This window comes from Myotis daubentonii, chromosome 6, assembly GCF_963259705.1.
Source record: "Myotis daubentonii chromosome 6, mMyoDau2.1, whole genome shotgun sequence".
NCBI classification, from domain to species: Eukaryota; Metazoa; Chordata; class Mammalia; order Chiroptera; family Vespertilionidae; genus Myotis; species Myotis daubentonii.
Window position 1 is genome coordinate 37,495,441 of NC_081845.1, and position 17,235 is coordinate 37,512,675.

General features: G+C 44.4%; 1 protein-coding gene across 1 annotated transcript in view; it reads left to right on the forward strand.

Moving 5' to 3' along the window:
- METTL24 (methyltransferase like 24) overlaps positions 1–17,235 on the forward strand; it is an 81,655-nt gene that overhangs the window by 41,656 nt on the left and 22,764 nt on the right. Inside the window, exon 4 of the mRNA XM_059700723.1 lies at positions 8,370–8,598. Within this exon, the coding sequence (XP_059556706.1) occupies positions 8,370–8,598 (229 nt within the window). The remainder of the gene's footprint in view (positions 1–8,369; positions 8,599–17,235) is intronic.

Below are 17,235 nucleotides of genomic sequence, written 5' to 3' on the forward strand. Positions count from 1 at the left end.
AGTACCACATGCAAATTGGAGATCTCAGCTTGGTCTTATTTTCTTGCTCCAAATTGCTTTTTATATGTTGCTTAATATTTTACACCCCAGAATAATTTTATTTAAAGCATATAACTGAGTAAAATGAAACTGGAAAAGCTGTTTTTGGAGAGATTTTTTAAATTTCTTCTTGCTTTCCTCATACTTCAGTGCCATGAGATAAGATGGTTCTGCTGTAAGATATCTCTGATTATTACATGGAAAAAGGCAGTTTCTTGTTTTCATTTAAATGTTCACTATTCAAAATCAACTTTGTAAAGAGCAGATAAGAACAGTTGAGTTCCCCTGGAAATAGAAATGAATAGATTATGAGGGCCAATATTTGATTCAAAACCTGAAGATGCTTAATTGAAAACTGGAAGCTAAAGAAATCATTTCTTATGCCCTAAATAAGGATGCTCTGGATGGTGGATGTATAGATGCTGTCACACTGTTACAGGACTGAGGGTCCAGGCAAGCATCCCCCTTTCTCAGGTGAATCGCTTGTTCAGGGGACGGGTAAGTAGCAGCGGACAGCATCTCAATTGATGCTGAAGGAAGAAAGAAACCCAGGGCAGAGTGGTGCTCCCAAAATGAGGTGCCTGGGTTCCCAGCGTTGGGAGTGTTGGGACAGTTGTGAGATAGGTGGGGAGGGCAGGTGGGTCATATGGCCCCTGCATCCAGGCAGCATGTACTCCCAGCCCCAGGGCCATGGCAGCAGCAGCACCGTGCCACTGCTGTGCCAGTCATTTCCATCCTAACGGAGGACGATGGGTGCAGCTGCAACTGAGAGTTACCTTCCTGAGTGAGGAAGGAAGGGATCTGAGGACCTGAGCCTCAGAGGACAAAGGCTGACTGCCCCGCCTCTTGGTCTGTTTCCTACCTCCCCCCCCCCCCGCCCCGACCCCAAGAACTGGAGCAGGTATCATCTCCCCCTTTCTCTGAAGTTTCTTTACTAGGAACCAAAGCTTTTTATTTTACATAAAGGACTTTTTTTTTTTCTGGGAAAGTGTACTCTGTATGAAGGTCAGTTGAAAATTAAAGTCAGATCCTTTTCAGTTTTGAAATGGGTAGAATACACCAATTAAGACAGGAAAAGCACTGATAAGGAACGTTATGTTATGGAGAAGGGACTGAGAAATGAGAGGCTGGGGGTTCAGATGATAATATCATCTCCCGTAGAACTTGGGATGCGTCAGCCCTGCAAGTCTTCCTCTTCCTGTGTGTAGGGTAGAGGGTGATGGTGGGAGCTGGTGGCGGGGGGGGGGGGGGAGCGGGGGGTGGTGGTAAGGGAGGTAGCGAGAGTGAACTGAGGAAAATCACCTATTTCATCCTTCATGTGAAAGATTGAATTTCAGGGGTAGGAGTGTGAGTGGAAGTGAAAACTTGAGATGGGATCATATACAGGCAAATGTTTTTCATCTTTTCTTTAGTTCTTTGGGGGAGGGGGTTGAAGATATTAATTTGGTTTTAAGACAATTCTCAGCATTAGACAGAAGAAGATTTGATAGATGACACACGGTTAAGCAACAAGAGCAATATTTTATACAGAAAATCTGGGACTTCGGTTGCCATGAGCACGTCAAGAGCAATGACTGATCTCCAGAGCCAGACATTTTCATCTTATACTAGTGTAATTAACACAGGAGCTCACAGCATGTACGAATGAGAAATCAGAAAACCGTGGACACAAGGAAACTTAAATAATTATCACCCCCATGAAATTTTAATATCATAGGTTTATTATGATCTATATATATATATATATATATATAATCTATAATAATAATAACATGCAAATCGACTGAATGACCAAATAGCAGAATGGCCGTCAGGACAACCTTCCAGATGACCACGCTATGACACGCACTGGTGCCAGGCCAGCCAAGGCAGGTGTGATGCGATTGGTTGGGGGGCTCTGCCATGGCTCCATGATCACCCTGCAGAGAGAGGCCCAGGCCACCCTCTGCACCCGTGATCAATCGCGGAGCCCCAGGTGGGTGGGCGGGGCCTCACTCTGCTTGGCAATCCATCCTGGGGCTCCAAAGAGGGAGGCCTAGGCTACCTGGCTGGTGGTGCTGTGGCAGGTGTGTGGGTCCAGCCAGCGATCGCCCCACAGAGGGAGCCCCAGGCCAGCCAAGCAATGGCACCCATGCCTATCGCCCTCAGAGGGAGGCGACCGGTGGCGGGGAAGGGGGGGGGGGGCAGCATTGCACAGATGGCAAGCAGTGGCAGCGGCAGGGGTGGGGGCAGGGCCAGCTGCTGACAGCTGGGGAAAGGAAAGTCCAGATAGGCCCTGATCACTGGCCAGGCCTAGGGACCCTACCCTAGGGGTCCCGGATTGTGAGAGGGTTCAGACAGTCTGAGGGACACCCCCCCCCCCGCACAAATTTTGTGCACTGGGCCTCTAGTATTATCCTATCTAATAATAGACAAACATGGTAATTAACCGTACATACGACACACTTCCCATTGGCTAATCAGGGCGATATGCAAATTAACTGCCAACCAAGATGGCGGCTGGCAGCCAGGCAGCTGAAGCGAACAGGAGGCTTGCTTGCTCCAGTGATGGGGGAAGCCAAGGTTCCCTGCCTGCCACCACCCAGCTCTGAGCTGCACTCTAAGCAACTATGTTGCAATTATAGAAGCTAAACAATGCCCAGAAACCTGCTTTCAGACAGCTGGGCCTCAGAGCTGGAGTTGCAACAGTGTTTCAATTATAGAAGCTAAACAAAGCCCAGATAGCTGCTTTTAGCAGCCGAGGTCTCAGAGCTAGAGCCGAGCCTCAGAGCTAAAGCTGGCTCTCAGCTCCAGTGACAGCCATAGAAGGTAAATAAATCCCAGAATAAAAAAAAAAAGACAAAAAGGAGAGGTTGGGAGCTTCAGTCACCCGCCAGCCTGAAAACGGCCCTCAGCCCCTCACCCAGACTGGCCAGGCACCCCAGTGGGGACCCCCACCCTGAAGGGGGTGTGACCAGCTGCAAACAGCCATCATCCCCTCATCCAGGCTGGCCAGGCACCCCAGTGGGGACCCCCACCCTGGTCCAGGACACCCTTCAGGGCAAACCATCTGGCCCCCACCCGTGCACCAGGCCTCTATCCTATATAGTAACAGGGTACTATGCAAACTGACCCTAACAGCAGAAGGACTGGGAATGACTGGTCACTATGACATACACTGACCACCAGGGGGCAGATGCTCAATGCAGGAGCTGCCCTCTGGTGGTCAGGGTGCTCTCACATGGGAGGAGCTCTGCTCAGCCACAAGCCAGGCTGCCAGCTGCCAGTACAGCGGTGGTGGTGGGAGCCTCTCCTGCCTCCTCAGCAGCGCTAAGGATGTCCGACTGCAGTTTAGGCCTGCTCCCCGCTGGCAAGTGGACATCCCCTGAGGGCTGCCGGGCTGCCAGAGGGATGTCTGATTGCCATCTTAGGCCCAATCCCCCGGGGAGCGGGCCTAAGCCAGCAGGTGGTCATCCCCTGAGGGGTCCCAAACTGCGAGAGGGCACAGGCCTGGCTGAGGGACCCCCCCCTCCTCCCCGAGTGCACAAATTTTTGTGCACCGGGCCTCTAGTATAATATATATATATATATATATATATATATATATATATATATATATATATATATATATATATCTGTGCTTTATATGTAAAAAGAGGAAGATGTTTTGAGCCCCAAGAATCAATTTTTGCCCCCTTAAGGGTGAGATCATCTCTGTTGAGAATATATGTAAAAAAATGTTGACATTTTTATGCAATGTTATTTAATATAAATGAGTAATTATAAAATATTTTTTATCCACTATTCAGTGTCATTAATGCTTTGGAAAACATATTTCCTTCCAGTAGTTGGCAGTTTATAGATCTAATTATAATCATTTCAATAATTATGTAATAGATCACCTAATTATCTATATCAAGATAGATAATCATTTGTCCAGATTCTCTGGTTCATGCTGGCATGAAGAATGGACTCCTGAAACTGAAACTCTTGGGGAAAATGCTAATTGTCATACTTTTTCAACCCTTCTGCCCTCAATGGTGTGGGTTAAAGACTTTCCCTACAGTTGCTCCGATTTTATTTTTGAAGTTTTTTTTAACAGCTTTGTTGAGATATAATCCACATACCACACAGTTTACTCATTTAAAATGTACAATTTAGTGGTTTTGCTCACTATAGTCATTTGTACATTTTTATTCCCCCCCTATCTCCCCCTTCAAAAAAAGCCTTGTATTCCAGTAGCAGCTGCTCCCAATTTCTTTCCAACCCTTTTCCCGCCCTTTCACCTCATAGTCCTAGGCAACCACTAATGTACTTTCTGTCTCTGTAGATTTGCCTACTCTGGACATTTCAAATAAATGGAAGCATAGCATATGTGGCCTTTTGTGACTGGCTTTTTCAGTTTGCATATTTTCTTTACCTTTCTTTTTTTAATTTTATTTTTTCTTTCTTTATTGATTAAGATATTATATATGTGTCCTTATCCCCCCATTGCCCCCACCCCCACCCCACTCACGTTCATGCCTTCACCCCCCTGGTGTCTGCGTCCATTGGTTATGCTTATATGCATGCATACAAGTCCTTTGGTTGATCTCTTCCCCCTACGCCTACCCTCTTGTATAATATTTTCCCATAATGTTGTAACATGTATCAGTAGTTCATTCCTTTTAATTGCCAAGTGATAGTCCATTGTATGGATATATTGTATTTTATATACATAAAATTCATGCGGGGGGGGGGGGTCCCTCAGCCCAGCCTGCACCCTATCCAATCTGGGACCCCTTGGGACCATTGGCTCCTAACTGCTCACCTGTCTGCCTGCCTGATCGCCCCCAACTGCCCTCCCTCCCCTGCCCACTGGCCTGCTCACCCCCAACTGTCCCCCTGCCAGCCTGATTGCCCCTAATTGCCTCTGCCTCGGCCCGCCACCATGGCTTTGTCCAGAAGGTCTCCCCGTCTAATTAGCATATTACCCTTTTATTAGTATAGATTGCTATGAAAATTCATGTGTAAGTTTTAATGTGGACATTTACTTTCATTTCTCTTGGATATATACCATTTTAAAGCCCCACAAGCAATGTATGAGTGTTGCAGTTTCTCCGCATCATTGTGGACACATTATTGTTGGTCTGTTTGATTATAGCCTTCGGAAGGGCAGTCACCTTATAGCCACTGTGGCTGTGAAGTGGTATCTCCTTGAAATTTTAATTTGTTTCTCTTTATTGACTAAGATCTTGAGCATCTTTTTATGTATTTATGCTCTGAGTTTTTGATTCCTGGGGATCATAAAGGACACTCACCTTAGTACTCTCAGGAACATTTTTAAAAGAATAACCAAGGACCTAAAACAGTGCCAGGTCCATACCATCTATCCTTAGGTAGTCATTCTGCCACACCAGATTAGATCATGGAAAACTTCGTGGAGATTACAATATTCTGAACTGTGTGGGTTCAACAAGAGGTTGAAAATAGGAAACAGGATCTCTTGGGTAAAAGGAATGGGAGGTTTTGTGAGAGGAGTGCTGAATCTCTTTCGAGGCCAAAGGATAGAGAGAATTGTAACTGAGCAATATCAGAGGGCCATGGATCCAGTGAAGAAAAGAGCAAGGTAGTGGGAGTGAAGGGGAGGACAAGGCAAATAAGAGTATAAGAATGTCTAAGTGGAGAATCTCTGCGCTGAAAACTATTTTGTATTTAACGAGAACGGGGTAAATATTATCCAATGAGCTAGTATATTTCAAAATTCTGAAATAATCTGAAATAGTAGAGTCTAAGAGAATGAAGTATTTCTGCCCTGGGTTCAGGTTTGGCCAATTTATTATAGACTAGAGGCCCGGTGCACAAAAATTTGTGCACTCAGGGGGGAAGGGGGGATCCCTCAGCCTGGCCTGTGCCCTCTCGCAGTCTGGGACCCCTCGGGAGATAACGCCCTGCTGGCTTAGGCCTGCTCCCGGGTGGCAGAGGGCAGGCCCAATCCCTAGGTGCAGCCCCTGGTCGGGCTCAGAGCAGGGCCGATCAGGGGGTTGGGGCACCGGCCCCTGTCATGCACAGAGCAGGGCGGATCGGGAGGTTGCGATGCCACCCTCAGTCACGCTCAGGATAGGGCCAATTGGGGGGTTGGGGCACCGCCCCCTGTCACACTCAAGGCAGGGTCGATGGGGAGGTTGCAGTGCTACCCCCTGTCACGCACAGAGCAGGGCCAATCAGGGGGTTGGGGCGCTGCCCCCTATCACGCACAGAGCAGGGCCCATCAGGGGGTTGGGGAGCTCCCCCCTGTGACGCACAGAGCAGGGCCCATCAGGGGGTTGGGGAGCTCCCCCCCCCCCCCCGTCACCACAGAGCAGGGCCCATCAGGGGGTTGAGGAGCTCCCCCCTGTCATTCACAGAGTAGGGCCGATAGGGGAGTTGGGGCACCGCCCCCTGTCACACACAGAGCAGGGCGGATCAGGGGGTTGGGGCGCCGCCACTGTCACACTCAGGGCAGGGCAGATGGGGAGGTTATGGCTCTACCCCGTCACACACAGAGCAGGGCCCGTGGGGGGGGGGGGTTGGGGCGCCGCCCTCTATCACCCACAGAGCAGGGCCGATCAGGGGGTTGGGGCGCCGCCACTCTCACACTCAGGGAAGGGCCAATGGGGAGGTTATGGCTCTACCCTGTCACACCCAGAGCAGGGCCTGTGGGCGGGAGGGGGGGGGCGGGTTGGGGCGCCGCACCCTGTCACACACAGAGCAGGGCCGATCAGGGGGTTTGGGCGCTGCCCCCTGTCATGCTGATCCCGGTGCCGGGAGGCCTCGTGGCTCCGCTGATCCCGGTGCTGGGAGGCATATTACCCTTTTACTATATAGCATAGAGGCCTGGTGCATGGGTGGGGGCCAGCTGGTTTGCCCTGAAGGGTGTCCTGGATCAGGGTGGGGTGGGGTCCCCACTGGGGTGCCTGGCCAGCCTGGGTGAGGGGATGATGGCTGTTTGCAGCTGGTCACACACCCTTCAGGGTGGGGGTCCCCACTGGGGTGCTTGGCCAGTCTGGGTGAGGGGCTGAGGGCTGTTTTCAGGCTGTCGGGTGACTGAAGCTCCCAACCGCTCCTTTTTTTCTTTTTTTTTCTTTTTTATTCTGGGCCAGCTTTATCTCTGGCTCCAGCTCTGAGGCCTCTGCTGCTGAAAGCAGGTATCTGGTTTGTTTGTGTTCTATAATCGAAACTCTGTATCAACTCCAGCTCTGAGATGCCGGCTCGCTGAAAGCAGGTTTCTGGGGTTTTGTTTAGCTTCTATTTTTGTAACTATGTTTCAAACTGCCAGTTCAGAGGCCAGCAAGGCAGGTGGGGAACGTTGGAGTCCGCCATCACTGAAGCAAGCAAGCCTCATTCATGTTCGCTTTAAGCTGCCTGGCCGCCGGCCACCATCTTGGCTAGCAGTTAATTTGCATATCTTGCTGATTAGCCAATGGGAAGGGTAGCGGTCATACACCAATTACCATGTTTCTCGTTTATTATATAGGATACTCTGTGGTATTTTTTGGTACCTTAAATCACATCTAATTATAGTATTATGGGCAGAGAAGCCATAATCACCATTAAAAAAAAAATCTTCTCTTAGTTAATGTTTTCATTCAAATTAATGCTTTAATCAAAGTGATGAACCTTATATCACCAAATAAGGAATACTTTTGAGTAAATTAAAAAATTTTAAGTATATGAATTTTGCACACAATGTGCCACCTACTGGGTACTTAAATCTAATTTCTCTCTCCTGTCGATGTGAATTTTAGGTGAGGTATCTCCTCTGCTTCTTGGGTACTAGACCCAGTGGGACCATGTACATTTGCCTTTTGTTTACAGTGATATTTTCAAGTACACTCTATTCCCAAGAAAACAGCTGCTGTCCTTAAGTCAAACTGCACGCACAGCACTGTGACCATTGGAATGGAGACGAATTACCTCATTAGGAGAATGCACCTCTCCCTGAGGGAACTGATCCTGGGGCTTTTATTTTTGACATGTTCTGAGGAAATCTCTTAAGACAGCTGGGTAATCTTTGCTTCATTGCTACTATGGTTTACATCTTAAAAAACAACAACACTTGATATGCTTCTCCATGTTGAACATGGGACTCTCTGCTCTGTGTCTGTTTAGCAAGTCATTTCCCTCCTTTCCCTTACCCAGAAGCTTCCGGCTATAGTGCTCTTTGTGAAAGAAGGATTATTGAATGTGTACAGTTAGCCACGTGTTAAAATAGGAGAAGGCTTGATGTAACTAAGAAAATTGGCCTCGGAACTATCATTTTGTCAACCCAACACTTTGTGCTTCATTACATGTTTTTGTGTGTTGATTGCCATGCTCCTCTTTTTCTACAGGCTGGGAAGTGATGATACCCGGTTTGAAGTTAGCATGGCCAACAACGGATGTGAAGTGCATCGTTTTGATCCTAGTGTCAAGTCGGCTCATATTCTGGAGAATCAGCGCCTCTGGTATCACCGCTTGTCCATTGACTGGCGGGACCCCCATCCAGCTGTTGCTGCCCTAAAGCCGCATAGCAACACCAGAAAATTGGGGACCATTTTGAATGAATTTGGGCATCACAAGGTGAGAATTTTTTCATTTGATTTCATAATCAGGTAAAGTGAACAAACTCATAAACTGTGTGTATTTTTTTTAAATACAAGCCAAGAATTGGATAGTTGAAGGTCCAGTTTAAAAAAATTATTTTTGATTTACATTTTACATTCAATATTATTTTGTATTATTTCAGGTATACAGCATCGGGGTTAGACAATTATATTCTTCACAAAGTGTGATCCCACCAATATTTCCAGCACCCACTTAGCACCATACACAGTTATTACAATATTATTGACTGTATTCCCAATGCTGTACCGTGTATCCCCATGACTCTTTTGTAACTAGAAAGTCCAGCTTTAACCTTACTCATTATCCGTCATTATTTATAGAGTCAACTCTGTAGACATAAGGTTTTGACAAATGTAGAAATATTTATATTGATTTTAAAAATTTAGTTGCTGTTGAGTAGGGCTAAGTAAGGTTTTGACTAAGAAACCTACTCCTAGCATAGGCTCCAGCATACCATTTCTGATGGGCAATTGATTTAAAATTTCCAGACAGAGGAAACTATTTATGTTAGCCTCAAATACAAAAAGTAATCAGAGTCAGGTTTATGTTTGATAACAGATTGCTTGTGTATCATATTTCTCATTGTTATAACAACTTTTTGAGTCTCCAGGCTCTGAAAGGTCAGAAAATATGTGTAGCTTTGATTAAAATGTACTTTGTAAAATTGAATGGACATTACTAGTATGTGTGCTGCAACTGAGAGATACTTAGGTTCAAAGGATGTCAGATCTCTACAAATATTTTATTGTGAATAGATAGCAAAAAAGAGACTCCAACTTTGAACTGTGTTCCTAAAAGCAGAGCTGAGCTAATTGCATTTTGTAGGGAGATACTGGAAAAATTCTCCTGAGTGTAGCTGGCTTCTGTTTGATCACCAGCCTTCTGGGCTTGGCCTATCTTGGCCTATTATTCCCAGCCAGAGATGGCATGTAATTTAGAACATGCCAGAATAGGTATTTTGGAGAAACAGTGTACATGGAGCTCAATTTTAAACTTGAGTTTGCTGCTTGATCTTTAATAAAAGGGCTTTTCCTCTGCATTGTTCTTTCTCCTCCTCCTCCTCCTCCTCCTCCTCCTCCTCCTCCTCCTCCTCCTCCTCCTCCTCCTCCTCTTCTTCTTCAAAAACAAAAACCAAAAACCAACAACAAATAAAACAAAAAAACAAAACACCAAACTCCCTTTAATTCAACAGCAGGAGCTTCTTCAAGAACAACTTTAACGAATTTTCTCTTCTTTTAACATGTGATTAACTACTGATTTGTATTTTGCTTTGCCATTGAGAGTAACTAGCATTTAATAGTTAGAAGCCTCAATGAAAAGTATATAGGATATTTTGGGTAAAACCTGTGAACAGAACCCAAAGAACTGAGAGCATTCTTTAGAAGTTCATTTTGTTTTTGCTGCCTGTTACCTTCATAGACCTGCTTTTTACAGCTGAAAATTACAGGCTTGATTCTCAAACATGTCAACTCTAGATTATTCTAAGAGCGAACTACTGATCTTTGTGTTCATTTAGGCGTGTTCCTGCTTCTCCTTAATGCTCTTTACATCCTGGCCCCTATCCACCACCACTCTTTAAGAAAAGACTGAGTAGAGGAAAGAGGTGAAGCTTAAAATGATTTTGCTTTTTTTCCCGTAATATTTTTAAAACTTTGGAATATGTGAGGATAAAATGAGACTTTGAAAAACGACCTGTGGGTATAATTTATTTAAGCCATATTGCCTATGGAAAAGGTGTTCTTAGACAACCAGATTCACACTGATTTGTGTTTGTCTGACTCCATGGGAGCCGAAGTAGGCAAGCCTGAATGCTGAGGATGAAGCAGGAAGCCTCAACAGCAGAAACATTTACACCCCCAGAAAGGAGACACGCTCTGGAACATTCCTTGTATTCCAAAGGCTACTTATTTTTATTAAAAAACATGAATAATGTCACTTACAAATAGTTAAGATGGTAATTTTTATGGGTTTTTTTTACAATAATAATAATAAATAATAATAATAATAATAATAATAATAATAATAATAATAATAATAAAACAACACAGGAAAAAAAGACCCCTGGTAATAATGAAAGTGATCTGGCTCAGAATTGTCAGAATGTTTTTGCTGCTTAAAAACAAAACAAAAAAAACTCTTGTTGAAAAATTTTAAAGAGCCTGACATTCTTTTGTAGAGATGATTTTTGGGGGAATGCTTTAAAACAAATACAAAACTAAGCCCGTCAGTGAGTGATGGCTTCCTTTAGGAACATGCTTTTAGGAGTGATGTGATACCAGATAAAGGGAAAATTCATTTCTGGCCTGTAGCACACTAGGGCTGTTTTCATTTTGCTGCATGCGTACAGATACTGGTAGATAGGACGTGGCTCTGGCAGGGAAAGCAAACAGAAAAAACAACTCACACTAAAACATGGCAGTACTTATTTTCTCTCTCCTCTTTTTTCCCCGCTGAAAGCGGCTATAGAAACCAAAGTGGTGTTAGTTGTGTTGTTTTCACTTCATGACTTTAAAGCATATCCTATAGTTTGATGATGTTCTCCATGTTAAGCTGTTATTTTTTTTCTTCTTTTATTCAGACCTCGATTCTAGCCACTCTGGCAAAATGTTAGCAAAATGAAAAGCAGTATATTGCAATGGTGACAGAAAGATGCATATGGCTTTCTCAGTACTTTTAAAACTCTCTGGTAATTTTAACTTCAAACTATAAATCAAAAATCTTTCTAACGCATCAAGGGAGAGCAGCTGCCTCAGCAAAAGCTCGAGAACCAGAAGCTCAGTCTGTCAGAGAATAATTTCACCTGAATCTGGCATTATCTGAAATGATTAACTGTCTTTACCCAATTGCTTGTTGCTGTAACTACGCATTAGATTTTTTCCAGAATATGACTAGAAATATTGAATCTGAAGTTTCTGCACATATTAATCATAATCTCTGCTTTTTTCCCCCCTAAGGTCTTGATTACACAGAGTATGCTAGATGACGCAGGCAGGTTAATGATAAATTATTATTTTCAGTCTCCACCATGCTGATGAGATGAATAACACGACTGCGTTAGAGCTTACCTCTGCAAACTCAGTAGTCTAGGTTTGAGACCTGGGTCCTCTGGTTGGTTTTTGGCATTGGGCACGTCTTAAATGACTCTCTGGTGCTCAGTTTGATTGTCAATAAAATTGGGACAGCGATACCACTTAAATGGGTTGTTTTTGAGGCCTGGGCCAGAAAACAGTGTGAAAGGCTCCAGCAGAGCGTCTGGCATGAATTAGTCATCTGTTTGTAAGTTCAAAGAATTTTTATGAACAGTTTCAGAAAATTTGTACTGAATTTCATAGAAAACATTTTCTTGCCCTATTTTCAGGGGAAAAACATGGGAGATTTTTTTCTGGAAATTGTTAACTGCACCTAATTCCAGTCAAGAGTTTTAAATGAATGTTTTGTGTGAAACTGAAGGGCAATTGGTCCTTCATCGTGGTTGTTGGGAACTATTATTGTTTGCTGCCTCGGGTACTGAACAGTTTTGCTGTGATTGTCCAGAAAGTAAATAGAAATGTAATAAGCTGCTGAAAAGTAATACAGAGCAGATGTAACCTGAGGGGGATGACCCGGATAAAGCTGACTCAGTGCTGAGAAAGGACGGGGTACTCCCTCTCCTCCCTGGACGCTACCCCAGCTGTTGAGTGTCCCCATGGATCCTCATAGGAGAGGCAGTTTCTGCTTCCCTGGCCTGAGGGCTCCCAATGATCACAAAACATCATTTCTGCCTGGCTGGCATGGCTCAGTAGTTGAGTGTCGACCTATAAGCCAGGAGTTCATGGTTCGATTCCCGGTCAGGGCACATGCGGGCTCCATCCCCAGTATGGGGCATGCAGGAGGCAGCACATCAATGATTCTCTCTCATCATTGATGTTTCTATCTCTCTCACCCTTGCCCTTCCTTTCTGAAGTCAATAAAAATATATAAACAAAAACAAAACATCAGTTCTGTTGTGTGGTCACTGCTGTATTAGAGAGAAATATGGGCTTTGAAATTCAACTACAGAAAGATTCCTTTCCTTTTTGCTTGTCAGATTGGAAGATATAAACAAGATATTGATGCTGCCCTACATTGGAGTGCTTGTTGGGAATAATACTCGTGCTTTGCTGCTGGAAATGGAAAATGATAGCACTTTCTGGAAGAAAACTCAACCATGTGTATAATGATGTCACCTTTTATTTCTAGAAAACTTAGTCAAATTCTATTTCATCTGCTATTAGTTCTGCCATTCCAGCTCTTTTTGGATAAGTGTTTTTATGAAATGCCATTCTAAATTCCTTTATTTTTATTTTTTTGGATATAGTTTTAATTTATGTAGCATATAAGAGTGACATTCAGTAGATGCCTGGATTATGTTTTTAAATCCAATCTGATAATCTCTGTCTTTAAACAGGTGTGTTCAATTCACTTAGTTCATAGTAATTGGGATTAATTTTTACTCTTTTAAATTGGGCTTTTTGGTTTTCAGTACATTCTTGCCAAAGCTTATTTTTTTATTCTTTGTGGTTACCTTTAAATTTTAAATGTATATAATTATAAAATTTTAAAGCAACATATAAAATTATCAATATTTTTATATTTCTCCTAAATACATCAAGGATTATAGCAAGTTAACTGCCCATTTAACATGGACTCCCACATGGTTCTTTTATGGAGGTTGTTTTTAAAAAATATTTTTTTATTGATTTCAGAAAGGAAGGGAGAGAGAGAGAGAGAGAGAGAGAGAGAGAGAGAGAGAGAACCATTAATGATGAGAGAGAATCATTGATTGGCTGCCTCCTGCCGCCCCCGACTGGGGATGGAGCCCGCAACTGCAACTGGGTGGGCATTTTCCCTCAATGGGAATCAAACCATGACCTCCTGGTAGACCCTCAACCACTGAGTCATGCCAAGGGCCTTTTTTATATTTTTAAAATGTCAATCACTTTTGGGTGAATTTCTCAATACTAACGTCCAATTTTTTAATTTCCTTTTTAACTATGTCCAGTCTAGAGTTTTATACCATTTATTGATATTTTAAAAAATTGCAATGACTATATTTTTCACTTCCAAGATTTTGAATTGGTATTTTTCCTCTCTGTTTTTTTTTATAGTTTTGCATATGTTTATTTCAAAATGTATTACCACTGCTTGCATGTTTATGAAAGTCGGTATTATTCTTATTGGTTGCTTTGGGCATCCTATACATAGTTATTTTAATCTTTTGTCAGACTGTTCAGCAAAATCAATTTAATCTCAGAATGAATAGTCCACATATTGCTTTAATTGGCTGTTTCTCATCAGTTGATTTCTGTGTGTATTTTGGAATTTTCGTTTGCTGGCTCATTTTCCGTGGGAGGCTTTGGGTTTGGTTTTGCTTTTTTCTTTTCTTTTTGCTTCACCCTTCTGTGCCTAGTGATTTACAGCGGCCTTCAGGCCTGATCTTACTTCAGCACTCAGGGGCTCCTGCTCCTCCTTGTGCCATTGAGACTATTTAGTCACGGCACCCTATAGGTTCTAGGGTCTGACTCATTTGCAATTTACAAGGGTGAGTCTCTCTCCTCCAATCTCCCTAGACCAGCGGTTGGTTTTGAGGCCCAGCCATAGCCAGTGGTTGTCCGCAGTTTATTGCAGGCTTCTTTCTTCACTAGCCCTTGGCTTTAATACATGAATGTGGCTCAGCTGCTCCCTCAGGAACTTCTCATTCCTACTCCCTGTAGGACGCGCACCTCTAGGCCTACATTTGTTTTGTCACCTGTTTTAGGGCAGGAGCTCAGCACGTCCTGGCTTCAGTGCACTCACTGCTGTGTCCTGGTTATAGAGATGCTCATCTTGTTTTTGAGCGAGCCCTGCTTTGTCCTTTTGGTTTATTTCTCTATTTTATGATTCTCTCTCTTTGCTTTGTGTTTGGTGTGGGGATGTGGATGATGCATCTTGCCTTCATACTTTTTTTTAAAAGTCAACTTGATTCATCTTTCTTACTTAGAATTATCTGCAGAAATAATATGCATGGACTCACGAGTCAACTGTTCTAGTTATGTTTTCTAATAACTGTGAAGAATGCCTAACAAATGAAAGATTTTGAAATGCTTATTTGTATTGCTCCAAGTCATATTCTATACCAAGACTGCTCATATTTGAGGTGTATGTGAACCTTCTGGAGAGGCAATTAAAGTGCAGACATTGATTCAGGAGGCCCGGGGTGGGGCCCCAGATTGGGCATTTCCAGTAAACTCCCAGGTGGTGCTGCTGCGGTTGAGGGGACCATCCATGGAGTAGCAAGATCGGTACCACAGCCTGAGAAACACAGGAGCAGAGGATGCTTAGTAGTAATCGGCAGGGCTGGGACTTGAAGCTGGGTGGTGTTCCCCCAGAGGCCCAGCACGGGCCACTCTGTGCTCTGTGGCTGTGCTCCCCGGAAGCCGGAGGCCGAGTCCCTGCCAAGGGTGCCGTGAGGCACAGATGCTGCGTTGCGCTCCGGGTCGTTTCCCATGCTTGTTCCTGTGCCAACCTGTGCCAGATTTTAGTACTCAACGAGCTGTTTTCCTGGGACAAAAATGTCCTCTGGTTGTCTGCGACACAATTCAAGGCCCAGACATGCCCGAGTCCTAGGTGATTAATGGTTTAGCTGGACCCTTGCTCTCAGGTGTGTTTTCCTAGCTCAGCCCGAGGCCAGAGACCTTTTACTGTATGGAATCCCATCCCAAATGGCTAGTGAAAGACTCAGGAAATAGATAAGCTACTTGCCAACCTGACTTTCTCATCAGTACCTTCCTAAATAAAGTTGCAGGGTGTCAAAGTTTGAGTATTTTATCTTGTATACAACCCATTTCAGAATTAATTAGCGGCAGCTTGAGTATCCAGGGGCCTTCGGTCAGTGATGTTTCAGAAGAACATTTGGGTGGAAAAGTTCAGGGAAACAGGATTTGCTGTGGTAAAGGGAGAAGTCTAGGTGACTCTTCTAAGCCCCAGTGCAAGCTTCTGTTTCGATTTGTTTATGTTCCTGTTTCAAAGAGAGCTGTCTTTCTGTGTATTTGAAGGCAGCTTCATCTTGCAGAATTGCCGTTTAATCACAACAGTGCTGTGTTTCTGTGAAATAAGCCAGTGGCAATTCAGGAGTAATGAGTCACAGGTCCCGTTGCAATTAGAAATGCAGAAGCATCTTCCGGTCTCCATCAGTCTGCAGTGGACCCTAAAGACAAGGCATCTTGAGAAAGTGAGTCAAGAACTTCCTCCCTCAACATTTAGGAAATGAGTTTTGGTTTTTTATCTTTTTCACTCTTCTCTAACCGTGAGATTTGCTGTGAAACAAAATGCCCGGGCTCTTCTGGGTGACTTTCACACCCTCTAGTATTTAGCTAGCATGTAGACACAAGAGGTTCCAAAGCCCATTTGGAGAATGAACTAGGTACACCTGGACTTAGCAATGGTTTGTGTTCTCTTTGGTGCGTTCTCCCCTTGGATTTCCTTGGGCAGAAGCCATGACTGGCGTTTTGTGTAAATGGTGCTCTGGAATTCGGAGACCCACTCCCACCTGTGCAACCAAGTGGTTCTCATATTTTACTGTTAGAATTCGGGATATCGGTAAACCAAAAATAGCAGCATCAGGCCACAAGCACAGAATCGAATCACCTAGGGAACTTGATTAAAATGTCAAACCCAAGACCAACCTCAGAGATTCGGATTTAGCTGGTCTGGCACGGAGCCCAGGAACCTGCATTTCACCCCCCACACCCCACTCTAACCCAGGTGACATGAAGGTCAATCACCCTTTGATGACCTCAGTGTGTAGAGAGGACATGAGGGGCTCAGCCTTCCCTTCGCAAGCCCTTATCCCCTGCTGTGCATAAAACCCTTCAAACAAGAAGGCGGGCCAGAGCTTGGCTGCCTCATTCTGCAGCCTTCCTCCCTGACTCCTTCCAAGTCGCCGTGTCCTCTCTGCCTCAGTTTCCCCCTGTTGCATGATGTCTGATGCATAACACCTGCATTTGAGAAGATTGTGCGGCAGATAAGCTCATGTCAGTGAGAGAAATGAAGGGGAAGTTTTGATGAGACCAGAATTGGGATTTTATATAAAAGAAAGCATTATGGCAAAACTGGCTTCTTTGAGATCTTCAAAGGGGCCTGGTATTATTACAAAAGAGGAAGATTTCACATATGGAGGACATCAGTCTCCAGGGAGCTGGCATTTGTTTTTGTTCTTTGCTGTGAACCAGAGGTGGGCGTATTTGTCTGAGAATCTTGCCATCTTGACAAAATTTGGGGACTCAGAGCCACGTGAATCCGGAGGAGGCAGAGGCGCTCTAAGCTTCAGGGGCCCGGAAAGGTTTCCTTTGTGGGACTCCTTTCCTGGCGGAGACTGTGATCCATAGAAGGATGCCACGTTCAATGTGTGGCTCAGATTCGCTGGGTCACGCAGCTCAGCGAGTTCCTTTCTGTGCGTTCAAAATGCTTAACGCCTTTCGACAGTAAAAGCCCCCAGAAGTCGCTATCACATTAGTGCAGCCTTTGAGGGAGTGTGCTCCTGAGCAAATCCTGTGAGGTCACACCCAGGCTGTCTACTTCTGCCTTGGGGCTCAG